The following is a 27,136-nucleotide window of genomic DNA, read 5'->3' as shown; positions in this document are numbered from 1 at the left end:
CAGCAGCCCCTCGGGGGTGGCACCATGACTGTCTCAGTCACATCGAGGGAATGAGACACGGGCTGGTTCAGTGACACGCAGCAGGTCGCCCCTGGCTCGCCTGTGGTGAAGCCGGCATAAAACACAAACCCACGCAGTCAGGCTCCGAGCCAGCCTCCCGTCCTCCGTGAGCCCCGGGGAGCAGACCGGGCAGGGTGACGGGGGGCGGGGGGGGGGGGGGGACACGGTGCCTCAGGCCTGGGGCAGCGGCTGGACGGGGTGGGCGAGGGCAAAGCACGAGCGTCCGCAGAGCTGGGTCTGGAAGAATGAGCAAAAGCCAATGTCTGTCTCTCCCTCCAGCCAGGGGTCACTGGTAAGTGTGACCGTGGCTCTTTGTCATCGCGGTGTCTTGGCAGCTGGCTCAGCCCGGGACCCCCAGCTCCTTTCCTCTGTCGGGAGTAGGCTCTGGACCCTTCCCGCCCCTTCTGCAAATACTAATAGGAATGGCAGTAATCACACAGCCCAGGGCGGGTAGGATCAAGTCTCCGTGTGTGCGTGGGGCGTCCGGGACCCTGGGTCTGGCAGAAAGCACCAGCCTGCAGACAGTCCGCTTACCGCTCTCGAGGCATCGGTGGGAGGGGAACGCAAAAAGGCCTGCTGCCCTCCGGGGCGCCGGACGCCTCCCCTGCACCGAAGGTAACCGAAGCCAGCTTTCCGCCCTGCTTGCCAGCTGGGGACCTGCAGTGCAGGGCCTAACCGCGGGGCCCGTGCATTCCGGGCTCCCGGTGTCCGTCTCCTCCTGACCGTCTATCAGAGGGGTAGGCCTCAGGCAGACGAGGGGGATGGTCTGTCCCGCTCTGGCCCGTCGGTCGTGCCAACGGGACCTTGTCCTTCCAAGTCTGCGACGTACCGGCCTCCACGTCAATAGCTTGTCCTCCAATTGCAGTGTTTTGTTGGAAGGTGGGAAGAGTACCCTTCCCTCTTCCCTTCCTTCCCTCCTCCCTCTTTCCCTCCTCCCTCTTTCCCTCCCCCCTCCTTCCCTCCCTCATTCCCTTCCCTCTCCTTCCTTCCCTCCTCCCCTCCTCCCTCCTTCCCTCCCTCCTTCCCTCCCTCCTCTCTCCTTCCCTCCTCCCTCTTTTCCTCCTCCCCCCTTCCCTCCCTCCTTCCCTCCTCCCTCTTTCCCTCCCTCCTTCCCTCCTCCCTCCTTCCCTCCTCCCTCTTTCCCTCTCCCTTCCTTCCCTCCCTCCTTTCCTCTCTCCCTCCCTCCCTCTTTCCCTCCCCCCTTCATCTTTCCCTCCCTCCTCCCCTCCTCCCTCCTTCCCTCCCCCCTCCTTCCCTCCCTCCTTCCCCCCCTCCTTCCCTCCTCCCTCCCTCCTCCCTCCTTCCTCCCTCCTTCCTTCCCTCCTCCCTCCCTCCTTCTCCACAGCCCACAGCTTCACTCTGGGTCAGAGTTCCTCTTCACCGGGATCACCAAGCCCAGCAGTGGAGCTTCCTGTCTGCCCTTACTGCTTAACTGTCTGGGTCCACTTCCTCGTCTTCTAAACGTCAGACCCAGAGAACGTTAGTGCTTCCTGAGCCTCTGCCCTGCAGCACCACCTGGGGAGAATGGGGATGGCTTGTCCTGTAGGACTTGTGGCTCCATCACACGCGACGCTGGTCCTCTGGGTGGCAGAGTCCGGGTTAGCACCGTCTACCCCAGAGCAGCGAGCGGCCCTGTGCTGCCCTCAAGCCCTAAGCGCCCCCACAGCACCATGACTTGTTTTCCCGCGGAGAAAACCCCGTTCCTTTTGCTGAAGGCAGAAGCAGGATCTGAGCAACTGTGGCCTTAAAACAGGCTTTACAGGGACGCCTGGGGCTCAGTCGGTTAAGTGTCTGACTTCGGCTCAGGTCATGATCTCACGGTTCATGAGTTCGAGCCCCACGTCAGGCTCTGTGCTGTCGACTTAGAGCCTGCTTCAGACCCTCTCTGCTCTCCCTCTGCCCCTGCCCCACTCGTGCTTGCTCTCTCTCTCAAAATAAATAAACGTTAAAGAAAAAATAAGACTCTTAAAAAGCATGCTTTACAGATGTCCTCTGGCAAAGCATTGGACCAGCTTGTGCCCTCATCAAATGCAAACGTGTGGGAGGTTGAGCTTTGAAGAATGCAAGGCTAGTTCAGCTTTCATAATCCGTCGCATCGCCATGTAAATTTGTTTGTAATAGAGCCCCTCGCTAATCACTTTCATCTGGGTTTTAGAGGTCACAACTGGATTCTGCAGCCAAGAGTCTCAAGGACACGCCTGTGTGTGTCTTTCTCTTCGGTCCACCTTGTGGTCAAGGCGGAGGTGAAACAGTTTGCCAGAGGACAGGGGGCAAAACAGGGACAAGGTCATTCTCTCTGAATCAGACTTCTGGTGTTTGTCACCTTGGGTCTCCTTCCACTGCTGTGTTATTTTAATATGATGCCACGTAAAGACAGAAAAGGTAGGTTTGAGATGGGGGAGAGGAGATGATGGATGATAAAGCTGGGCAAAATACCCTTAATCTTTAAAGATTATGGGCAGAGGCTCCCCAGGCCTGTTACGATATTATAATATTACATTATAACAATTAATTGTCTCTGGCATTTCCATGCTACAGGTTAAGTGTGAGCATCAGCAAGTGTATGCGTATTTTCCACAAATTTTAATTTGCCTGAAGTCCTTTCTGCCTGCGTGTTCGCGGTGAGCTGCGTTTCTCGAGGCCGCCGTGAAAGTATCGCCTTCGTTCGTCTCTTGGAGGTGACGGTGTTGGGATCGTTGAGATTTTGTGATCCTGTGACTTTCTGGCACCTGAGCCGGGTCGCTGGGGCTTCGTCAGTCCGAGAGGAAACGCTCAGGAGAACGAGGGAGGGATGTGACGTGTGGAGCTGACCCCAAGAGCAGACGCTCCAACAGTGAGTTGTGCTGGGACATTGTAGTCATGTCTCTGGAATTTCCTTCTGAGCCACAGACCGGCCCAGGTCAAAGGGCGGATTGTGAGGTGTTGGGTAGCACACCCCCCCATGTGGCAGCCTTGGGATGCTCTGTGGTCTAACGGACTAGGCTAGGACAGGAGGCTTGTCTCTGTTGGGGCCTTGGCTTGCATGCTTTTGAAATCCGAATTTTCTACATGATGATAAAAATTTTAAAGGATAGGATTTCAGGATTTTGGAGGGGGTAGGAGTATTGATAACTTTCCTAAATGAAGATGTTTTGGAAATGTGAATTCTTCACTTTATACAATCCTAGTGAGTCTTTAATATTTCTTTTTTTTTTTTAATGTTTATTCATTTTGAGAAAGAGTGACACAGAGCATGAGCAGGGGAGGAGCAGAGAGTGAGGGAGACACAGAATCGGAAGCAGGCTCCAGGCTCCAAGCTGTCAGCACAGAGCCCGACATGGGGCTCGAACCCACGAACTGTGAGATCATGACCTGAGCCGAAGTCGGAGGCTTAAGAGACTGAGCCACCAGGCGCCCTGATTCTTTAATATTTCTCATTTTATTGCCTGAGAAAGTCACTGTCTCTAAAACGAATAGGAGTCGCAACACGATAACTTACTGGGCCCAGAGACCAACCAAGTGGGCGTGTGGAAGCAAGGTTCAAAGGTATTTTTGCCGGCTGTGAATGCTGCCTCCCCTCCCCTGTGCCCACCCTGCCCTCACCCCACTGCCGGGTGCCTCAGGATCACAGTCTCGCTATAAATGTGCCTCAGGAAATGTAATGGTCACACATGCTAATGAAATGCTTTTTAGTTTTTATTTTTGAAAGCCACGTGCATTTCCAAGCTCAGAATCAGTGACCCCTGTAACCATTTGTACACCTGCATTAGGTTTCTATGAAAATGTCATAAACAGTGGAACTCGGGTTATCTCTTTAATTTTTTTTTTAATGTTTATTTTTGAGACATTAAGAGAGCATGAGCGGGGGAGAGGTAGAGAAAGAGGGAGACACAGAATCGGAAACAGGCTGCAGGCTCTGAGCGCTCAGCACAGAGCCCGACGGGGGGCTCGAACTCACAGACCGCGAGATCATGACCTGAGCCCAAGTCCGACGCTCAACCGACCGAGCCACCCAGGCGCCCCGAACTCGGGTTATTTCTTCAGAGCGCTTCCTCCGTTCGTGTGTACCATAGGGCGTAAATTATTTGGCAAGAACAAAAACAGGAGAGGGAGGAGGGAGAGCAGGAGGGAGTGAGAGGGAAAGGTGATGTGTAGAGAAAAGAGTCATAATGCGAAGCCTAGTAACTTCTGGTCGCCATTTTTTTTAATTCCACCTGCAGAGAGAGGATGTATCGGGTTGTTCGTCTTCAGTATTCCGACCCACCCGTGTGACCATTACAATTCTCATTTGTAAACTCATGAATGTGATTCGATACGTTAAAAAACACAGACAATCTAGAACCGATTCGTTGAGAAAGAAGCTTCTCAGGATCCATTTCCTCTGGCTGACCTCAAACACCGTGATTTTGTTTTTCTAGATAAAGTTTCTTGTTTTTACATTTGTTTTAACTGAAAGAAAGAAAAAGTCAGTCATATTTGGATGGTTTGGGAGGAAACTGCCCGTAAGCCTATTACCCTAGCACACCAACTATTTTTATGTTGGCCTCCCGATTCCTGTCCACATGCGCGATGATTTTATAGGCTGCCTTTAAACTACACATACTGTTTCATTTTCGGCTCTGCTCACCTAAGCTGGCGTCGTAAACGCACGTCTCTGTTTATGCACAGTCTTCCTGATTCCGTGTGTGTCTTAACCGCGGAGTTGGATCAACAGCGTGGACACCGGCTTCCAAAGTCACGCTTTTCTATATATCCTTGAGCATCACGGTGCATTTGGCAGGCCTCTGCTTGGTGTAGAATTGTATTTGTGGCAAGACGATTTATGTTGGGGTAGCGGCCAGCTGACATCTACAAGAAGCCGTGTTGTCCGAAAGGATTTCCTCTGAGAGGGACGCCAAGGCTCCCAATTGTGTCTGAGCAGCTGAAAATGAAAACAAGCAAAGCACTATTATTTTACAATTGTTCAGTTTCAAAAAGAAAACTTGAGTAGGCCTGGCAAGGCAGACAAAGCTGCAGATGTCCACTCTTTCTCGCACACGCCCAGGATGGTGAACCTTTTCTGAACTGAAGAGAGCAGGACGGGCCCGTCTTCCTTCAGTCCGGAACAACAAACCGTCCCCCTTTTGAGGAAAAAAAAAAAAAAAAAGCCCCATCAGTGCCATCAAAAGACAGGCATACTTTCAAAACCATGATGATTCAAAGTTGGGTTTCTGTTTGGACTCAGTTCTCTGGGCTGCGTTTCCCCCTGGCCCCTACCGCCCAGGGACATTTTGCCTTCCCAAAGGGAGGCAGCGTGTAAATTCCCTGATGACCCAGGGTGCGTGGTCATAAATTCCCCAGGCCTGAAAACGGAGGCTCTTTGGAAGAGAAGAATGAATTTGGAAAAATTCAGTTAGAGCGTCACCTCTCCAGGGATAGTTAATTCCTTCAACTGCTGAGCAGATAAGGTGAGATTCTTTGACGGAATGAGGATTTTATCTTTCAGATGAGAATGAGAGCCGCACAGTAAAACTTTTATGTGTGGGTGTGAGCTCAGTGTCACGTCACACTTTGCGTGCTTCGAAATAATTCTGAGAAAATGGTATACGGCCTCTTTGGTGTTGCAGTTAGACCTTCATTTGAGGGGAGCCTGGGTGGCTCAGTCAGGTGAGCATCTATCTGAGTCTTGATTTCTTTTCAGGTCATGATCCCAGGGTTGTGGGATCGAGCCCCTCGTGGGGCTCCGTGCTGTGCGTGGAGCCTACTGAAGATTCTCTCCCTCCCTTTCCCTTTGCACCTCTCCCGTGCTTGTGCTTTCTCTCTCTCTCTAAAAAACAAGAAAGAAAACAAACAAAAAACACACCTTTATTTGATATCTTGGCGATTCCAATTTCCCTTTGTTTGTATCAATTTTGTTGAAATGTGGATAAGAAGGTCAAGAATGCTTTTATGATAAAACAAAGCTCCAAACGTTGTGTTTTAGGGACACCTGGCTAGCTCAGTTGGCTGAGCATCTGACTCTTGGTTTCAGCTCAAGTCACGATCGCACAGTTTATGAGTTCGAGCCCCCACATCGGGCTCGGTGTTGACAGCAAGGGGCCTGCTTGGGATTCTCTGTCTCCCTATCCCTCTGCCCCTCCCCTGCTCTCTTTCTCTCTCTGAAAAATAAATAACCATTAAAAACACACTTTGTGTTCTGAAGGTTCTATAGGGACAGGCAGGTTTCCTTTATAAAAATTCTCCTGTGTCCCCCACCCTTCAGAGAATTTTCTGAAGCCTATAATGTCTTTAAAGGAATTTCAAAATAATGTCCTGGATGGTTGTGCACTTTTTCTTCCTTGAACCTCCTCTGTGTTAACCTTGGGTTCTTTCTATTAAGAACTGAATTGCTGGGACTTTGTACCTTTTGACATTTGGACCCACTTCACCAATTCCCCCAACCTCCTGACACCCCTCCCCCCCCCAGCTCTACAACTACCAGTAGGTTCTCTGTGTTCATGAATTTGTTTCTTTTTTTGTTTGTGTAAATTCCAAATATAAGTGAGGTCATTTGTCTTTCTCCGACTTATTTCACTTAGCCTGATGCCCTCAATGTCCATCCGTATTGTCACAAATGGCAAGATTTCCTTCTTTCTTCTAGCTGAACGATACTCCGCTGAATATACGTACCACGTGTTCTTTATCCATTTATCCACCAGTGGACACGTAGGTTGCTTCTGTGCCTTCTCTGCTGTAAATAATGATGCAGGGAAAAGGGGGATACATTTATCTTCTCGAATTCATGTTCTCATCTTCTCTGGATAAATACCCAGAAGTGGAATGACAGTATCGTGGGGTAGTTCTATTTTTAATTTTTTGAGGAACCTCCATACCGTTTTCCACAGGGGCTGCACCAGCCTGCGTTCCCACCAGCCATCCACGAAGGTTCCCTCTTCTCTACATCGTCATCAACACTTGTTGTTTCTTGTCTTTTTGATACTAGTCACTCTAACAGGTGTGAGGGGTGTCTCACTGCAGTTGTGATTTGTATTTCACTGACGATGAGTGATGTTGGGCATCTTACCATGTGTCTGCTGGCCATGTGTAGGTCTTCTTTGGAAAAATGCCCCTTCAGACCGTCTGCCCATTTTCTAATAGGATTGTTTGCAGTTTTGCTGCTGAGTCCTAAGAGTTCTTTATATATTAACACCTTGCCAGATATGTGACTGGCAAGTAATTGTCTTCCATTCAGCAGGTTGACTTTTCATTTGGTTGATGGTTTCCTTTGCTGGGCAGAGGCTTTTTATTATGATGTAGTCCCATTTGTCTATTTTTTGAAGCTAATGGGTTTTTTAAAATGAAGTCAGGCAGCTGGGATGCCTACTGTGTGCAGTTTGTGGTTTCTAATGGGATTGGAGCCCATTCTCCTTTTAAGGCGATTAACACCTAACGTTAAGAGTTCCAAGAACGAATAAGGACTTTTCACAGAGCCACCTCATGCCCATGGCTGCCTGCTTTGGCTTTTATGTGCAAAATGGCAAACCTCTGGACTGCAGTTCTCCTCCGTTTGTACCGTCCTTTAACCTCTGTTGGAGTGCTTATGGACGTGTGAAATTTCTCGTGATGATTTTTCTAAGAGCTGGGGACTGCTGAGTCATTACTGTAACTCCCATTCGAGAGACTTTATTTGGGTCCCATGCAGGCAGAGCCTGTTGTTTTGGTTAAGATCCCATAACTAAGGAAATCTGACTTGATGGTAGCTTGGTGGGTGAGGAAGTCACCCTCCTTCTGGCAAAGGAGACTTTTCTCATGGGAGTACAAACCAGTTTGGGACATGCTGATGGTTAGAGAATAATCCCTGTTGAGCCAGAAGATGCTATCTCTCCCATCTTTCCTGGAGAAAGCACTCTTGAGAAGGGACCACGATGGCTGTGCGGGGAGATAAGGCCAGGCCTGCCCTTGGGTTTGCATGAAGCGGCTGCTCACTGGGCAAAAAGAAGGTGGCTTCAGCAGGGGCTGCAGAGTCGTATACAAATACGAGGGCTTGGAAGGACCCTTCTGGGTCTTCTGGTCCAGACAGCAGTGTTGGAACTTGCTCTTACCCATTGTAATAGCCAGTAGGTACGTTTCCGGGAATTCTGCGTGCCAGGGGTAAAACATAGCCATTATTGACATTAAATTATATAAATTTAGAGTCAAGTATGTTATATTAAAAACAAAGGTAATAAATACTCAAAACCCGTCGCTAATGGATGGGAAGTTTCCTGTTATTTGACCAGACTTCACTACCATCCGTGCTCCTGGAATTATTTAAGTCTATTGCATGTGTGGGAAATACCATCCGTGTTGTCGTGTGGACAGTAACTGGAGATCAGACACCGTGAAGATATCTGGAGTGCAGAGAGATAAGTTTTGGTTAGAACGGTGGCCCGCTGACATCTAGAAGGAGCCTCATTCTTCAAAGGATTTCCTTTGAGAGGGATGCCAGGGCTCTAGCAGATGCTACAAATTAAGGCTTCTTCCTTCCAGAAAGCCAGTTATTAAAGCTCTGGTGGCACTCCATTGGTACCAGCCCAGTCGCTTTTGTATAGGAGACGGGGCTGCAGAGACGAATGGACCCGGGGGGCCAGGACCCGGCGTGGGTCTCCTCTTGCTTGCCTGGATGCTCTTTCTGTTACAGGGCCGGTGGTGATAGTTGTGAAAGGCACAAGGGTCGGGGGTCAGGCTTAGCTGTGAGCATTTAGCCTCCCACGTTCTTCTATCACAGGTGAAAGCAGTGTAGGGACTAGGGTACTAAACGATTATCCTGTGGAGAAAGAAGCTTCACAGACATCAAAGGCAGTTGCGCGCGGGGTGGTCGTCTGCTCCCGTGTGCTCGGTAAGGGGGACTGTCGGGGGGACAGGAGAGGTGGCAGAGACGGGGTACTGAAATCTGCCCCTGACGCGTGGTGATACAGTTACTGAACGGAAGAATGATTAAAGCACGGAACACTTCTCACCACCTGGTATCAGGTTATGAATGTATTTGCTAATTTATTTTATATCTCCCCCGTAAGAACGTAAGCTCCATGAGGGCAGGGACCTTGTCTTGGGTGCTCTTGGACACCCAGCTCCCAGGATAGTGCCTGGCACATAGAAAGTGCTCCCTGAGTGATTTTAAAGGAAGGAGGGAAGGAAGGAAGGAACCCCTCCTGCCACTTCAGCGAGATTGGCCCAGAGCGCTGTGCCTGGTGTGGTCCAGCATAGGGCGCCTGTTAACCATCTGTCAGGCTGTTAGACTCTCAGTGACCATCGTTTGTCTTTCTTCGTAGATGACGGAGGGCCGTCGATGTCAAGTACATCTTCTGGATGACAGGAAGCTGGAACTCTTAGTACAGGTAAGTGGCTCTTGGCCAACGTTCTGAACTTCTTCCGGGGCTGATGTGGTTCAGTCTCCGATTCAGCCGATGGGTGGGGGAATATGTAAACGGGTTTTATTTTAGTTTTTAACACAATTTATTGTCATGTTTGCTAACACACAGCATGTACAGTGTGCTCTTGGCTTCGGGACGAGATTCCCGTGGTTCGTCGCTTATATGCGACACCCAGTGCTCATCGTAATGAGTGCCCTCCTCGATGCCCGTCACCCATTTGTTTTTTTGTTTTTTTTAACGTTTATTTATTTTTGAGACAGAGAGAGACACAGCATGAACGGGGGAGGGTCAGAGAGAGGGAGACACAGAATCCGAAACAGGCTCCGGGCCCCCAGCTGTCAGCACAGAGCCCGACGCGGGGCTTGAACTCACGAACCGCGAGATCATGACCTGAGCCGAAGTCAGACGCTCAACCGACTGAGCCACCCAGGCGCCCCAGATGCCCGTCATCCATTTATAAACGGGTTTTAAATCGGTATCTCAGAGTGTCTGAGAGAGGGATGGCGCGCCATGGTATTTTTGTGTGTGAGTGTTATTTTCGTTCGTTCTGTTTCTTTCTTTGTACACCGCGCCTTAGGCATTCAAGGCCAGATGTATATCTGACCTCCTGTTGCACGTCTCTAGAAAAGGAAATTCCACAACTGCCATTAGCTGTTTGTACTTGAAGGAGTTCGCTGTAATATAACACAAATAAGTCTCGCGGCCGCTAAAACAGATTTGGTCGTCTTCCCTGCTCAGAGAGGGATAGGGAACCATTGGCTGTTTTCGAGTTAAGCTTTTGTAGGTGTGGGGGAAGAGGAGCATTCTCCTGGCTCTGTCTTCCCTCCAAGGGCCAACTCACCTCCCTCCCGTGGGTCAACATAACATCACCCTGGAACATCTACGTGTCCCTTGACCCGCAGGAAATCAATCACTCCATCTCCAAACTGAGCACACATCAGGGTCCAAGAAGTCAGAGCAGTATTAGAATCAGAGACCCCGGTCTTGTTAAGCTTACTGTTGAAAAAAAAAAAAAATCACTGTTTCACTGAGAACCCTAAAGACTCGTGAAGCTGCCCAACTTGATTTAAAGAACTTACATCTGTTGTTCGACTCCCAACTTTTATCACTGTATGCACTCGACATTCTCAAATGTCTGTCAGACTCTCAGGGCAGTGCTCCTCATTACCCAGAACGTTTTGCCAAATAAGCTGTAGTTCGTCAGTACGTTGAAATGGTACCTGCATGCCCGTCCACTGTGGGAACTGGTTCTGTTGCAATGGAAGATTCACGTACAAATACCCTTACCTCATGCTCCCTCGTACATCCCGCTTGGATTTGGAAATGTTCCAGTTGCTAACTTAAAGGAATTAATGCCTTAAAAAAAATCTTTTTTTGATATTTATTTATTTTTGAGAGAAAGAGAGAGACAGACAGAATGTGAACAGGGGAGGGGCAGAGAGAGAGGGAGACACAGAATCCGAAGCAGGCTCCAGGCTCTGAGCTGGCAGCACAGAGCCCCATGCGGGGCTTGAACCCGTGAACTATGAGATCATGACCTGAGCTGAAGTCGGAGGCTCAACCGACTGAGCCACTCAGGTGCCCCTAATACCGTTTTTTTTTTTTTTAACATTTATTCAATTTTGAGAGACTGAGACAGAGCGCGACTGGGAGAGGGGCAGAGAGAGGGAGACAGAATCCGAAGCAGGCTCCAGGCTCTGAGCTGTCAGCACAGAGCCTGACGCGGGGCTCGAACCCACAAGCTGTGAGATCATGACCTGAGCTGAAGTAGGACACTCAACCAACTGAGCCACTCCGACGCCCCAAGGAATTAATACTTTTAATTAGATTTAAATTATAGAGGCATTACAAACGCAATGTAAGAAACATAGAAAATAGGAAAAAGCTCATAATCACCGCACACTAATTCCCCTATTAGTCTCATTTCAGCAAATTCCTTTCCAGCATTTTTTGTAGTTCTGTTTCTTGCAAGGTTGTCATCATTGTGTGTGTAGTTCTGTATATTTTATTTTTCCACCTAACGTCTTTCACTGGCATTTTCCAGGTTGCTATAAGTTTTCATCTTTGTTAATAACAGAAATTCCAGAAATGGATATACCATCATTATCTAACCGTTCACTCATTTGGGTACGTTTAAGGTTTTCTGTTTGTTTGTTTTATGGTTTTTCCGCTGTTACCGGCAAATGCCATCATTGATTTACCCGTGTGTATAGAGCTGTCCCGTGTTTGGGATTATGTCCTAGGCTAGATTCCAAGATTTATGGCCTTATTAAGAGTCAGACTTGTGGTTTGGATGTGGGGGGTGAGGTGAGCCAGCATACAGGAAGTGTAAAGTGAGTTAGATCTCCTCCGTTAGCAAAATCACTAACGAAGTATTTGGAGCTTTCAACTGTAAAGAATCAGCATGAAGAATTTGTAGGGGAGTGGCCTTGTGTTTTTTAGATGCTTTTTTTTTTTTTTTTTAATCAGCGTGTAGAGGTGTGGAAAACAGCCACTGTCTGAAACAGGAAATGAGGCCTCAAGTGGCAGTGAAGTTATGATCTGTTGGCCAGCCTGCCCTGGGAGGATGTAAACCAGGGCACTGGAAGTGAACTTGAGTCACAGAAAAGATATTTAGTTACTGCTGTGCACAGTTTAGGAAGGGCCATCCTGAGCCCTTCACAATCCAGATGGTGAGAAGTCACACTCTGCCTGTCCCCTTGGGAACACACGTCACATGTTACTTCCTCTTGCTAGAACTCTCCCTCCCACGCCTGCACCCCTGTGTCCTGCTGGTTTCTGTTAAGCCTCCAGTTCATGGCTTAGAAGATACTTTTCCCCCAACCTCTTGGCCCTACCCCCTGCCCCCCCCCAAGTCTTGTTCTTGGCTGTGTCTCCTCCCCTGTGGGTCCCCTCTTCGAGCACTGCCACAATTCCGAGTCACAGCTCGCGGTCACTGCCTGTTTACTCTGTTGCCCAGAGCCACCCACAGTTTGAGGGCTGAGTCCGTGTCAAGATCGCTGTGTATCCCCAGCACCCGGCAGAAATGCCACTGAACAGATCCTTGTGGAATGAAAGAATGGGCTAATCCTAAAATGCCCTGGTATTATTTCCCCAAAGGACTTTTTGGCATGGAACCAATGGCTTAGCAGAGGATTTAGTTTAGCACACACACAAAAAAACTATACATAAAAAAAAAAAAAAAGGAAGTGGGCAAACACCAAGTTAAATATGACTTTTCTTTCTCTTCCACGAAGTTCTCTTGCTCAGGGTTATGTTCTTTTGACAAAATCCTTTCTAAAGGGAATCCCGTATTGTTGAGTTCGTTTGGACCCACGCTAAGTTTTTGGCAGAATAAAACGCTTGGATCCCATAATTCTCTTTTTGATATTGCTAACTCCACAGAGTGATGCCCTTCCAGATTCCTTTATACTTCAGTCACCCAAGTACATTGAGGGCCGAAGGGTTTGGTGTTGTTGGTTTGAAGACCAGTTTCAGAGTGTTTGTGACAAGGCTCAGATGAGGAAATGGCCCTTCTCAGTCTTGTGACCTGGAGTTGCGGGGCTGGGGAGGGGCGAGTGTTGCCGACGACGTGTACCCTCCAGGGTCTGTTAGATGGAGAGGCAGGTGTGGGGGAAATGTTTATCCCCCACGGGGAAGCATGTGCAGGTTTACACAAGAGCGGCTGGTCGAATAAGATCAGTAGGTAGCGGCAGAGATGGGAGGTCTGGTTTTTCAGCCGCTGTTAGAGTTAGAGACGCACGAAGGCTACATCTCACAGAACTTTGACGGCACAAGAGAAGCATTAAACGACGTGGGACCAACAACAAACAAGACCTGCCTCCGACCAGAAGGATTCTGATAACCGGGCACCCTCACAGATCATTTCCTGCAGCGGTATGGACCTGGCCCCTGTGACGATAGCATTTCCCTTCTTTGGGTTATAACAAAATGGCCATAATCCCAACATTTAATGCTTTTTCTAAAGCCCTTTTGGGGGGCGCCTGGGTGGCTCAGTCGGTTGAGTGTCCGACTTTGGCTCAGGTCATGATCTCACAGTCCGCGAGTTCGAGCCCCGCGTCGGGCTCTGTGCTGATGGCTCGGAGCCTGGAGCCTGCTTCGGATTCTGTGTCTCCCTCTCTCTCTGCCCCTCCCCCGTTCATGCTCTGTCTCTCTCTGTCTCAAAAATAAATAAAACGTTAAAAATAAATAAATAAAAGAAATAAAGCCCTTTTGGGATTACTGAGCAGAATCTGTGCTGCCAAATCCCTGATTGCCCTGAGTAAATCCCTCAGTACCCGTACAGGCGAAAGGGCAAAGGTCTGGAGTGCACACGCTCGGATTTAATGTTTGAAAGGTGCATCTTGAAATCCACGGCCAGCGGCCCCCACAGCATTACCGTGTGACTCCGTAAGTCCTTAAATTCCACTTAAGGACAGCCGGAACGATGATGTGGGCTTTCAAGAGACAAAGCCAAGCCTCCAACCTTGGTCGTCGTTGTGTGACAGGTTTCCAGCCAGATCACCCTCCCGTCCAACCTGGAGACCCTGTCATTTGCTCTGTCAGCCAGAATTGTTTCAACCAGTTAGAAATGTAGTCGGAAAAGCCTGCGTCAGAATGAGGGAGGCCTCCCTCAAGTATGTCTGTCAGCCTCTTCCTGATCCTTCTGTGGCCAGATGAGAGGGCGTCACGAGTGTTTTGTATTAAAGTAACATTCTCAAATCCTATCTCCAGGTGGTTATTCCTTTAAAATTACTTTCTTCATTTTTTTATTCTGCCTAGATAGGGGAGCATTTTGAAAGCAAAGAAAGGGAACTGTGCTTTAGCCTTAGCGAGAATCATTTAAATAAGACCCAGGAGAATTTCCTGACAGTGAGGGTCAATAGTTGGGGGACTGGAAGCAGTTAATAAGGAAGATTCCGGATTCTTTCTCTTGGTTTCTTAAAAATAGAATAGATTTTCACTAGATTGGAATGGCTGAGGTGTGGCCGTGCCTTATTAGGTTCTCCTGAGGCTTAGGACATGACGCGGCCGCCTGTCCTACAGGGAGGCAGGCCGGGACAAGAACAACAGACACATGCCTTGTACTTGTCTCTGGGCTGTGCCCGGCGCTGTAGACGAGTCGAAGTTATGCCCTGTTGGCTGCAATTCTTCCCTCGGATGGTAGAGCTTTACGAATCGGATTCCTCTCCAGCCCCACGACCCTGCTGCCGTGAACCCCTCTTTGTGTTCTGTTCAGGAAGCTGCCCCGGGATGTCAGGTGGCATTCCAGGATTGCCGTGTCTCTCCCTCTGACCCAGTCTCTCGGGAGCCTTGGGCGGCACTTTGCTGACCATCCACTTCTGTTAAAATAGAGGAACAGAGTGTCCTGTGACTCTGAGAAGTGGAGCCCGTTGTTGTTGTTGTTGTTGTTGTTGTTGTTGTTGTTGTTGTTTTTCCAGGAGAATGAAAGATAGTAGCTGGGTTCTGGTTGTCCATTACACGGTGTCCCCAGTTCTGAGAAAGCTGGTGGGACAGAAACATCAGGAAGGATCTAAAGCTGTACTGTGTAGTGAAATGGCAGTGTTCGAAATGTGGGCGGCCCAAACCGAGATGTGGTGTAAGATACACACCAGATTTGGAAGGCTTCGTGTGGAAACCAAAGGAAAAAAGTGAAAAAATCTTATCAATGATTTTTATATTGATGATTCCATGTTGAAAATGAACTATTTGGGGGGCGCCTGGGTGGCTCATTCGGTGAAGCATCTGACTTCAGTTCAGGTTACGATCTCACGGTTCACGGGTTTGAGCCCCGCGTCAGGCTCTGTGCTGACAGCTCGGAGCCTGGAGTCTGCTTTGGATTCTGTGTCTCCCTCTCTCTCTGCCCCTCCCCCACTTGCTCTCTCTCTCAAAAATAAATAAACATTAAAAAAAAATGAACTACTTGGGGGTATCTTAATTAGGTTAGAGAAAATATGTAATTAAAGTTAATCAAACCTTGTTTAATAGGACTCCTAAAAAAAATCTTATTTCATACTGGCTTCACATTTGTGGCTGACATGGTATTTCTGGTGGATAGAGAAGATCATTAGAGAGAAGATTGTGGGCACAATCAAATTGTTTAGGGCTGCCCAGATTTCATACTGGATGCCCCCCCCCCAGGAACGAGCACATTTTACAGTTCCTTTTGGGGTATCACTGGGGCACATCTCATTTAATTTTTATATTGACTGTGTATTGATTTTTTTAATGTTTATTTTTGAGAGAGAGAGCGCGATAGAGTGTCAGTGGGGGCGGGCAGAGAGAGAGGGAGACATCGGGCTCGAACTCACGAACGGCGAGATCATGACCTGAGCTGAAGTCAGACGCTTAACCGACCAAGCCACCCAGACGCCCCTACGCTGACGGTGTGAGGCCGGCACTAACTCAGCTAATAAGGAAACAGAAATTCAGGAAGGTTAATTAATTCACTTGAGGTCATGTAGTCATGCATACAGCTTGAGCACAGCTCTTCTGATGCTACATCCTGTTTTCATTTCATTGCGCTGTGAGAAGTCTATATAATACAGACCTGGGACACGGTATGGTTCACCTGTAATGTGGCCGCTATGCTGGCCCCCAGCACCGGCATCAGAAACAACTGGAATTATCGCTTCTCGGCCTTTTGCCTAAGATCAAGTGTAGAAACAACTAGAATTAAAGGCTTCAGCCCCCATCCCAAGTCTAGAACCGAAGATGGGCTTCCCCGGGTCGTTTCATTTCTGTGAGCTAAGTTCCTAGTCTGTCTGGTGGAGATCTGAGTGTGTGACACATGCAGTCCAGGATTTCCACATCAGGCATCAGCCTCGGGGTATCAGGTGTGGAAGGGACAAGCAGCAGTGAGTTAAACCTTCTCATCATTTTTCTCCTGACAAGTCACGCTGGTGATATTCCCGCTTAGAAGCTGAGTAAGTTAATACAGGCCCTGGGTAAAGCAGCATAGAGGGTAAAGGAAATTTCCCGGCCTATAATGAGCTTAAAAAAAAACCATACAACGTCTGGTACCCTACTAGTGCTGCAAAGAACAGACAAACAGACTTGGGTTCTCTACGTGTGTGCACACCCCCACGTACACACCCTCACACTGCATTCTCAGCTCCGTCTGTGGTTAAGGATGTTCTTCTGTTAAAAAAAAAAAAAAAATGCAAGGGACGGTTTTCTACCAAGCAAACCAGGAATTCCCCCAAAGCACGTGTTGCCAAGAGAAGGGAGAAAAAATAGAGAGTTGAATCCATATCTGCTCAGCTGAGAAGGGTGGTCCGATTTGCTTGCTGGCCCGTGCACTGAAGCATGAAGCGGCATGCCATCTGCTCCTGTCTGGGCCGAATTCACCAGGAGGTATGGTCTCAGCCAGGAGTGGGAAGCCATGTGCAGGAGCTGCAAGCCGACTGAGGGCCTCAGTGTTAGAAACCTTCTGTCCGGGACCTCCCAGACCACCAGGCCACCTCAAAAAAAAAAAAAAAAAAAAAAAAAAAAAAGAGCCAGAAGGGTGTCGATCAGCACAGCTTTGGCTGACCTCACACTTCACCACGATTGCCATCCTCATTTATTAGTCTCGTCTTTGCAGAATGGGGTACTCTACCAAATGAGCCAAACAGATGTGTTTCCAGCCCCCGGGGGGTGGCTGGTAATAGGTAACATTTTAAAGGCACATGATGAAGCAAATTGATGTTAAGGTATAGACGAGAGGCGGAGACCACAAGGCTGAGTCTGCATGTAATCAGAAGTTCATTTCATTGCACGGAGGAAGAAATAGCCCGTAAAACATACCCTTGGGGGACACACCCAGCTAAGAGTCTCCCTCTGGGCAATAACTGAGAAACTGGTGAGCTGGGGCTCGGGTTGAGAACAAAAGAGAATCTCCCGTCTCCCTGAGGGGCAGTGATGGAGGGAGGAGTGTCAGGATCGGGCAGATTGATGCAATCATCCGGGGACCCCGCCCCCAACACACAGGCACACGCGGCTCCTGGACCAGACAGCTCAGCCAGGCACAGGGTAAGAAGAGGTCGTCTGGGGCTGTCGGGGGTCCAGGCTCTGGTTGCCAGGCAACAACCCCTTTGCTCCCCTCCCCCACTTCCTCCAACACCCCCACCCCCATTCTCCCTTGATGCTAATTTCAACCAGTTTTAAAAAGTGTTCGCGGGAACCGTTTGAAATGGCCGATTTGGGGCCGAGTTTGTTCTACACAAAGGACAGTTTCCTGTGGTTCACCCCAAATGGGATGGAGAATAAGGAAAGGGAGAGGAAGGCAGTGCTTCTCCATGCCTTCCAGGAATGACCCTCCAGAAAGTTGATTTCACGTTTTTGCTTTGGTGTCACTGCCGAGTTATTTTCTTTGTTTTCCTCGATCCCTTTACAAAATCATTTTCCACGTATTCTGCAAAGTAGCCCAGTTGGAGTGTGGGCAGATAAGGAACCTCAGGAGATAGCTTGTCCACCCTGGGCTCCTAGTTTTGCCTCTCGGCTCACGAGGGATAAGAAGGGTGGGGCGGAAGTTGGGGGTGGATTGAAACAAACTTACCACACAACACAGCTCAGCAAAATGGGAGTGGTTTTGTTTGCAGGGGGTGGGGAAGACACACACAAAAACACGCATATGTGCACCCACCCCTCAGAACTGTGTGGCACCAACGAGAAAACCGGCCATCTGGAAGCGATGGCGTCACAGGAATCTGGGAATTAGCAAATCTGGGTGTTTTTTGTTTTTCATCCATAACTCACAGATTGGTGTTTGGCACATTGCTCAGTTCAAATACTTGCTCATTTGGTAAACCTCAGTTGTTCATCTGCTACTGTGCTGTGGAGATCCGAGCGCCTCCCCTTGGGGCACGAGGTCAAGTCTAGAGGCAAGACATGATTCAGGCCGTAGGATTTTTTACAAACCCGGGGTTGGGGGTTCCTCTTCCCGAAAGGGGCTACCTCCTGTACTGGGGACAGCCGCCTCCTGGTGCACCTGTACCAGCCGCACCCTGCCCTCCCTCGTTAAGCAGCCCAGATCTGCTCTTTCTGGTGGCTCAAAAGCCATCCGTTCATTCTGTTTGAATTCCTCTGTTGGCCCCTGCCAGCCTTCCGTAATCGGACGTGTCCTTCCTACAAGGGCAGTATATTAAAGCTGTGGACAGTGCGGTTCTGCCCCTCGCTGCCCCCTCTCTGGGTGTGCCCGAGGGGGTCACAGTTGCGAGTCTCTCTGCCCAGCAGAGCGGGCGTCCTGAATTTTACAATTGTGTGGAATTAGAACCATGGGTGTAGACAGAAGCAACCACGTGACCCCACAGTAGTCCTTAAAACCGGTGGTTCGCAAACGTCTCTTACTTGCAGAATCCTCCGTCCAGTCCGTATAGCTGGAGAGGGTCTGGATCCCACCTGCTGTCCATCATCTCTTATAGTGACTGACCCAAGGGGTGTCCATAGACCCTTCAGGGCTTGGAAATCACTCTTCTAGGTAGAAAGCAGATGACGGAAAATAGAACTCTGCTTTGGGCTTTATGCAAATGAATGCACTCCTGAACAGTTAAGTGTAAATCAAATTTTAATTACATAAACATCTTTCGAATGCTAGGAGAAACTTCATAGCTTAGTGATTAATCATCACATTAGCTAGTTGAGCACTTTCTTTCTATACCAGACTCGGTTCTCAGTGCTTTATGTATGCTGAGTCATCAGCTCGTAGTCCCCTTCACGACTCAAGGAGAAGGGTGACTGTCACCGTTCTCATTTTGCAGATGAAGAAATGGAGGTGCAGAGAAGTTAAGTAACTTGTTCGAAGTGGCACAGCTAGTGAACGGTGGAGATCTGACCCAAAGTCAGGCCCTATGACTCCAAGGAAGAGCCGGTTCAGTGCTTTGGGAGCACAGGCTTTGGAGCCGGACGGCCTGGCTTCACATCCTGACCAAAATTCAAACTCGGCCCAGGCCATGAGGTTCCTGACTCCACATCTCAGGAGCTCCATAACCTTGGCCTATTGCACAACCTCTGTGAACTTCGGTTTCTTTATCTGTGACCTGGGAAGGATAATGGCCTTCAGTCTTCCTGCTGTAAGGGGATCTGTAAATTGATCCTGTTGGTATCATAGCGTTGTGGTTGGGAATCAAAGATTAGAACATGTAAAAATGCTTAGAAGACTTTCTGGCACCTCATAGGCACTGTGTGAGCCTGGCAACAGGTGCCCAGGCTAGATCACTTAGTCGCTATGGTCACCTGGACAAGCCACGTGCCTCTGCTAGCTCATCGGTAAAATGGGAACATTGACCCCCTCAGCCTTTTGGGGAAACGCTGCAGAATTTCCTGTGTTGTTATTCCTAATACTTTGGTGCTCATTACGACTCTGTGTGGGGCTCTGTGGTGTATTTGTAGAGTTCAGTGCAAGTTTACGTGACCGCGATGGGTTGACCGTCTATCAGATGTCTTAACTGCTCCATCTTCCAGGCTCCCCTGCACATCATCCCCTGATGTTTTCATAAACACTGGTTAGCAGTGTTGATCCTTCCCATGTCACACGTAACTCACGACAAGGTCAGATGAGGGCAAGCAGGATATATATGGACGTGCATTCATGCAGAGTACAGATAACCATCTAGCTCCGTGAATTCGGTTTGGACCTCCGATTATGTCAAAGCATGCTAATCACTTACCGTTCTTGGACAGAAGATAGAAAAAAATGTTTTTGATGGTTGCAGCCCAGTATCTTAGAAGTGACCCTATCCTTAGAGCTTTACCTTAAAATGACGCTGAAGCACAATTATATACGGATGGATCATATTGGCCGTGATATGTGGGAAGGTAAAACCAGAGGGCAAATTCTTTCCTTTGTAAACAAGTTAGTGATTGGCTTCCCAGCGCATTACTCACGATCTCAGCTACTCACAAGTTCACATGTTAATTCTTGCTTCCCCATTGGGGGTTGTATCCTTTACAGAGATTGTGGCCTGCTAGCCAGATTTTGCAGTGCACAGTGAGATGGATGCTTTGGGGCATTTAGATGTATTCGGGGCGACTCTGTGAGGCTCAGAAGAACACGTCCCCTCCCCACTGCTGGATCCGAGCAGTCTTTGATGATACTTGGGCGAACCTTATGGCTCCGGAAATGCCTGACTGTCAGTTCAAAACGGGTCAGCATTTTCTTCTTTAAGGGAAGGAGATTTCAAAATCCCAGGCAGAGTCCTTTGAGGGAGGCAATAGATCAGGACGATGATTCTTTCAATTTTAAATTGTTGATAGAGCCTAAGACATATTACAACATTAAAGTGAGCCATGTGTCGGTATTATAAAAATCTTTTGTTAGCCTTCCTTTACTGTAGCCTTCCTTCCTTACAATAGCGTTCGTGATTTATAAAATAACAGAAAATATCATTGCACTTATACAAAGGTATGTTAGAACTGCCCGGATCCTGCAGATTACCTCGATTTTCCATATCATTTCACCACATGTCTGCAAGAGCCAGAGAGATATGGGGAAACCACTACCTTCTCACCTGCCTTTTTTTTTTTTAAACGTTTATTTATTTTGAGAGAGAGAGAGGAAGAGAGAGAGAAGAGGCACAAGCGGGGGAGAGGCAGGGAGAGAGGGTGAGCGAATCCCAAGCAGGCGCCACACCGTCAGCACAGAGTCCAATGCACGGTCTGGACTCACACTCACGAACCCTGAGATCACGACCTGAGCCAAAACCAAGAATCTGATGCTCAACCCAATGAGCCACCCAGGCGCCCCATCACCCCCCTTTTGATGATTAATAAAACGGTATCTGTACTAGTGAACACTGTTGTATCAGAATGCCTTCAGCATTTGGTTGGCTCTGTCAGATACATATGCACCTACACACTTGCGTGTGCACACACACTCACAGTGTGTAAATATTAGGGAATAGCACTGCCACGTAACCCTGGGTCAGCAGCAGTGTCCTCTCCAAGTGTCTCTAAGCATGAAGAGGGGCGCCCGGATGGCTCAGTCAATTAAGGGTTCGACTTCGGCTCAGGTCATGATCTCGCGGTCTGTGGGTTCGAGCCCCACGTTGGGCTCTGTGCTGACCACTCAGAGCCTGGAGCCTGCTTCCGATTCTGTGTCTCCCTCTCTCTCTGCCCCTCCCCTGCTCATGCTCTGGCTCTCAAAAATAAATAAACATTAAAAAAAAAAAGCATGAAGAAAAATCCTAATCATCCCATTCATCTTCACTTTGGGTGAGTGCAGTAAAGTTAAATGCAGTCACTTCTGGGGAAAATCTGCAGGCTCCTTGATTTGCGTCCCGCCCAGCCATGGTTACACGGGTCACAGACTGGCTGCCGCATCTTTAGACAACAGTGTTGGAAAGCAGGAAAGGGTGTTGCTCTTCTCATTAACTCTTTTTCTCATGGGAGAAGAAGCTTCCCAGATGGCCTTCCCTGTCCCTCACTTCCGTGTTTCACCCCAGACCACTGTTGGTTCATTCTGCCGCCTGGACCAGTCACTGATGGCAGGGGTAGGATTCATGTGATTGGCTTAATTAACTCAGTGACTCTCCCAGTGTGGTCCCGGATTGGCAGCATCAGCATCCGTCAAGAACATGTTAGAAAGACAACTTCTCTGGCTCCACCGCGAACAGAGCCAGAATCTGATCCACTGTGGTCAGCCCCTGGAGCTTTCCCAGCACACTGTATTTTGAGGCAGTATTTTTTTCTTTTTTAGCTTTTTTTTTTTTTTTTAACATTTATTCATTTTGGAGAGACAGAGACAGAGCACAAGGTGGGGAGGGGCACAGGCAGAAAGAGAGACACAGGATCTGAAGCCAAGTTCCAGGCTCTGAGCCATCAGCACAGAGCCTGACACGGGGCTCGAACTCACGAACCGCGGGATCGTGACCTGAGCCGAAGTCAGATGCTCAACCGACTGAGCCACTCAGGTGCCCCTGAGGCAGTAATATTGAGACTCATTTTTCTGGAGCTTTCCTCTGTGGCTCACAGCTAGGGCCCCTGTGATGCAATAGTTCCCTGACTTTGGCATTTAAGGGATCAGAAACTTTAAAGATAAAGGAACAGTAGGGCTGTAAGGTTGGTTTTTTTGCCAAATAAGGGTAATAAAAAATATCACACACTGCTTTTACCTTCACTGGCATATATAAACACACACACACACACACACACACACAGACACACACACCAAAAAGAATGGGAGGGGCACCTGGGTGGCTCAGTCGGTTAAGCGTCCGACTTCGGCTCAGGTCATGATCTCATGGTCTGTGAGTTTGAGCCCCGCATCAGGCTCTGTGCTGACAGCTCAGAGCCTGAAGCCTGTTTCAGATTCTGTGTCTCCCTCTCTCTGACCCTCTCTGTTCATGCTCTATCTCTCTCTGTCTCAAAAATAAACGTTTAAAAAAAAAAAGAATGGGAAAGCAGAATGTAAAAAAACAGTCTTTTAGATAGGATACATTAAAATTTATGAAAAGTTTACATGTATGAATCTTATGTTTTATGTTGTGCCACTGAATTATGGACAGGATGTACAGGGGCTTAGGAGGCAGCGATGTGATAAAGCTCATACTTTGGATAAAATCAGATCCAGGTTGAAATCCTGGCTCTCTTTTCTCATATGGATGGTATGTGGCCTTGGAAAATATTTACCTGTATCAATTTCAGCTTTCTCGTTGCTAAAATGGGAATTATAATAACTACCTAGCAGGACTGTGATGAGAAATGCGGATAATAGCAAGTACCCTCGTCATGGGTGCTCCATAAGTGGTGGCTGCTTTCGTCGGAAAGTTGACCAACGTTGAACAGAGGAACAAATGAATGAATAGCTATCAAATTAAAACTCCTCCTTTCTTCCATTTATGGCCTCTGTCCTCACTTACTTGTGACCGAAGGAACAACCAAATTATTTTTCAGTGAATCCAATGGTATTGAACTAGCTGATACTCAGAAGAAGAGAAGGAGGAACATAGGAATGAGGCATAGGCTCACTGAGGATTCTTCTTGGGGTGGTTATTTGAATTCCTGAAATTCAGCCGACCTTTGGGTTCGTTGCCCATTGGCCTCCAAACACCCCTGTCTACATATGTTCAACTGCACAATGGTAGCCAAAACCTTTGGTTGTGAAATCGCAAGGCGACACAGCACCACATGCCAAGGGATTGGATATGAGTGGATGGGGTGCAGCTTTAGCACAGACCGCACATTCCCAAGGAGATGCCCTCTCTCCAGGGGCCAGCTGCAAGTTCAAGGATCCCCACGCTCCCTGCACTTCTGACCAGCTGGCTGCAAGTTTGGGAGTTCTCGTGACCCCCCCCCCCCCCCCGCCAGTTTGATAATTCACTAGACTGACTCACAAAACTCAGGAAAGCATGATCGTTATGGTTATGCAGTTTTGGCATAAAGAGTACAAACCCAGACCCACCACTGAGGAGACACGAAGGGTGAGTGAGGTCTGGAAGGGTCCCAAATGCACAGCATCCGTGCTCTCTCCCCATGGATGCACCACCCTCCTGGCACATCGATGTGCTTACCAACCAGGAAGCTCCACTGAGCCTCAATATACAGAGTTTTAAATTAGGGTTTCATTACTAGGCATTTTTTTTTACTGAAATATACTTGGCATACAACACTGTGTAAGTCTAAGGTATACAAGGTATTGATTTGATAGACTTACATAATTGCAGTACGATGACCACTGTAGTGTTACCTAACACCTCTGTCACATCACAGACTTACCATGTCCTTTTTGTGTGTCTGATGAGAATATTTAGGGTCCACGCAATTAGCAGTAGATTTTTGAAGTATATAATACAATATTATTTACTCTAGTCATCATGCTGTATATTAGATGCCCAGAACTTACTCATCTTCTGGTTGTAAGTTGTTATCTTTTAACAACATCTTCCCCAGGACCCCTACTCTGCAGCTTCTGTTAACCACTATTCTACTGTCTGTTTCTATGAATTTGGCTTTTTTTAGACTCTCCATGAAAGTGAGAACATACAATATTTGTCTTTGTCTGGCTTTTCTTACTTAGCATAATGCCCTCAAGATCTACCCACACTATTGCAAATGGATTTCCTACTTACTCACAACTGAGTCCTATTTTATTGCATATATAAGCATCTTCTTTATCCGTTCATCCATTGACCAACACTTAGGTTGTTTCCATGTCTTAGTTATTGTGAATACTGCTGTCATAAACATGGTAGTGCAGATACTTCTTTAATACCCTGTTTTCGGGGCGCCTGGGTGGCGCAGTCAGTTAAGCGTCCGAACTCAGCCAGGTCACCATCTCGCGGTCCGTGAGTTCAAGCCCCGCGTCGGGCTCTGGGCTGATGTCTCAGAGCCTGGAGCCTGTTTCCGATTCCATGTCTCCCTCTCTCTCTGCCCCTCCCCCGTTCATGCTCTGTCTCTCTCTGTCCCAAAAATAAATAAACGTTGAAAAAAAAAATACCCTGTTTTCATTTCCTTTGGGTATGTACTCAGGAATGGGATTGCTGGATCAGACAGGAGTTCAATTTTTAATTTTTGGAGGCACCTCCATGCTGTTTTCCACAGCGGCTTTACGGTCCCACCAACAGTTACATAAACATAGTTGGCTGAATCATTGGCCGTGTGATTGAACCCAGTCTCTAGGGGGTGACTAGCCCCAGTCTGAGTCATCTCACTAGCATAAAGTCAGGTGTGATCCAGGGGCTTGTGAATATCAAAGACACTCCCATTACTGGGGGAAATTCCAAGGATATAGAGTCTACCTCCCAGGAATCAGGAATAAAATAGTTAACACAGCTGGCATCCACAATCTGAAGGCTTGTTCTGAGACTGTCGAAACAAGACAAAATTAATGTATGAATTCTCTACTGCCCCACCCATGAACTTTGGCATCAGAACACTTTTTCACTGTGTAACTCTGTTAGTTGCTGAGGCTGCCATAATGAAATACCCATAGGTTGGGTGCCTTAAATGATAGGAATTTATTTTTTCCCAGCTCTGGAGGCAGGATTGGTTTTTCCTAAGATCTCTCTCCTTGGCTTGCAGATGGCCATCTTTGTTTTTCCTCACATGGCGTTTTCTCTGTGTGAGTGCATCCTTGCTGTCTCTTCCTCTTCTTTTTTTAATGTTTATTTATTTTTAAGAGAGAAAGACAGTCAGACAGTCTGTGAGCAGGGGCGGGACAGAGAGAGAGAGAGAGAGAGAGAGAGAGAGAGAGAGACACACACACAGAATGTGAAGCAGGCTCCAGGCTCTGAGCTGTCAGGGCAGAGCCTGACGCAGGGCTCAAACTCATGAACCGTGAGATCATGACCTGAGCCGAAGTCGGACTCTGAACCCACTGAGCCACCCAGGTGTCCCATGTTACTTCCTCTTCTTATAAGGACCCCATTCCTGCTGGATTAGGGCCCCACCCTTAAGATCTCATTTAAATGTAATTCACCTCTTTAAAGACAATCAACATTGAGGATGAGGGCTTCAACATAGAAATCTGGGAGACAGAATTCAGTTCAAAACGGTGATTTTGACCTCGTTAAGCCTTGGAATCCAAATTTTTTTTTTTTAGGGAAGTAAGTAAAAAGAAAATAAAAGGTGATGATTCTTTCTTCGAAGGGCAGTTGTGAGGCATGAACGCTGTGGAGTGTGGACAGCTGCCCACCACAGCCGTCCTAAGGGGCTACAGCAGGCCTGATGTCATCGTTCCTACAGGGACACCCTGGTGTGGTGCCTGGGACGAAACCCTGGTTTGTCCCCTGCGAAGGGAATGTTTCATGAGGCTGGTTCTCTCTTGCTGGTTCTTGTTCTCAGGCTGGGCGTTTCCCAGAGGGAGTCGGAGCTGGCTCAGCCCATGCCAGCTGGGACCTGACCCATTGCTCTGGTGACTGTGTCTGCTACTTCCTGATCTCAGTCACCGTAAAACATGTGTGATTGCTCCTGCGCCTCCCTTCCCGTCCTTCCCCTTGCGGGCCGGGGCACCGTATGCCGGGAGCCGTGATGGCCTGGGTTTGATGAACATTGAGCCAGCTGCTTTGACACTGCCATCTGGGAAAGCACACGTACCTTAATCTTGACCCCCGTGTTCTATTCGCTTAAAGGGCAAAGAAAAGAGGAGACTGCTAACCGTGCCCAAAGCCAGATTATCTGGGACCTCACTGCAAACCTTAGAGCTTTTTGCCTACATCTACAGACTTCCTCAGATTCATCTCAGTGGGCATTTTAGGACAGGAAGCCTGGTGGCTGAGATTACCACGGAGGAGGGTCGTTTAAAAGGTATTTCCTCAGGACTATAATTTCCTTAGTCTCCTGTCCAGATGGATAACTACATAACGTGGGACCTCTCCTCAAAATGTCTTTAGGGCTGTTTTCTTGTAGTCGGGCCCTAAAGTTACCTACGTTAATCGTCGTGTTTATGTGTTACGTTGGTAGATGGCTTCATTCGGTGTCATGGGCAGGGTCAGTATTTTGGATGGTGTAGTAAGGGAGACGTGAAGACTATAACGTGGAGAATATCATCCCAGCACCATCAGATATGCAGAAAACAATTCAGAGAGGAAACAGCACAACAAACCAGGAAGCGAAGCAGGAAGAGAGGGGTTTAGGAGAGCAGACCACAATGGTACCCTGCAATTCAGAGAGGTTTCCCCTGATGGTTTCCAGAGTGGGGTCCCGCCCTGTCTTACACAGAAAGGATGAGTTCTGGCGGCCTGCAGCCTGCTTTCCTCGTCCACCCCCTCTTGAAAGGTGCTCCCTCGGTGGGTTATTGTGGAGGCTGGAGACAAATTCGTGACCGCTCT

At 48.3% G+C, this 27,136-nt stretch overlaps 1 protein-coding gene across 9 annotated transcripts in view; it reads left to right on the top strand.

Annotated features, from left to right (window-relative positions):
• FRMD4A (FERM domain containing 4A) overlaps positions 1-27,136 on the top strand; it is a 331,019-nt gene that overhangs the window by 135,617 nt on the left and 168,266 nt on the right. For all 9 annotated transcript variants that reach the window (XM_047864925.1, XM_047864923.1, XM_047864920.1 and 6 more), the window contains exon 2: positions 9,309-9,374. In XM_047864925.1, coding sequence (XP_047720881.1) covers positions 9,309-9,374 — 66 coding nt within the window. The remainder of the gene's footprint in view (positions 1-9,308; positions 9,375-27,136) is intronic.

Source organism: Prionailurus viverrinus, chromosome B4 (assembly GCF_022837055.1).
Source record: "Prionailurus viverrinus isolate Anna chromosome B4, UM_Priviv_1.0, whole genome shotgun sequence".
NCBI lineage: Eukaryota > Metazoa > Chordata > Mammalia > Carnivora > Felidae > Prionailurus > Prionailurus viverrinus.
Note: the sequence above shows the minus strand (reverse complement) of the source record. Positions and strands in the feature narration are given on the sequence as shown.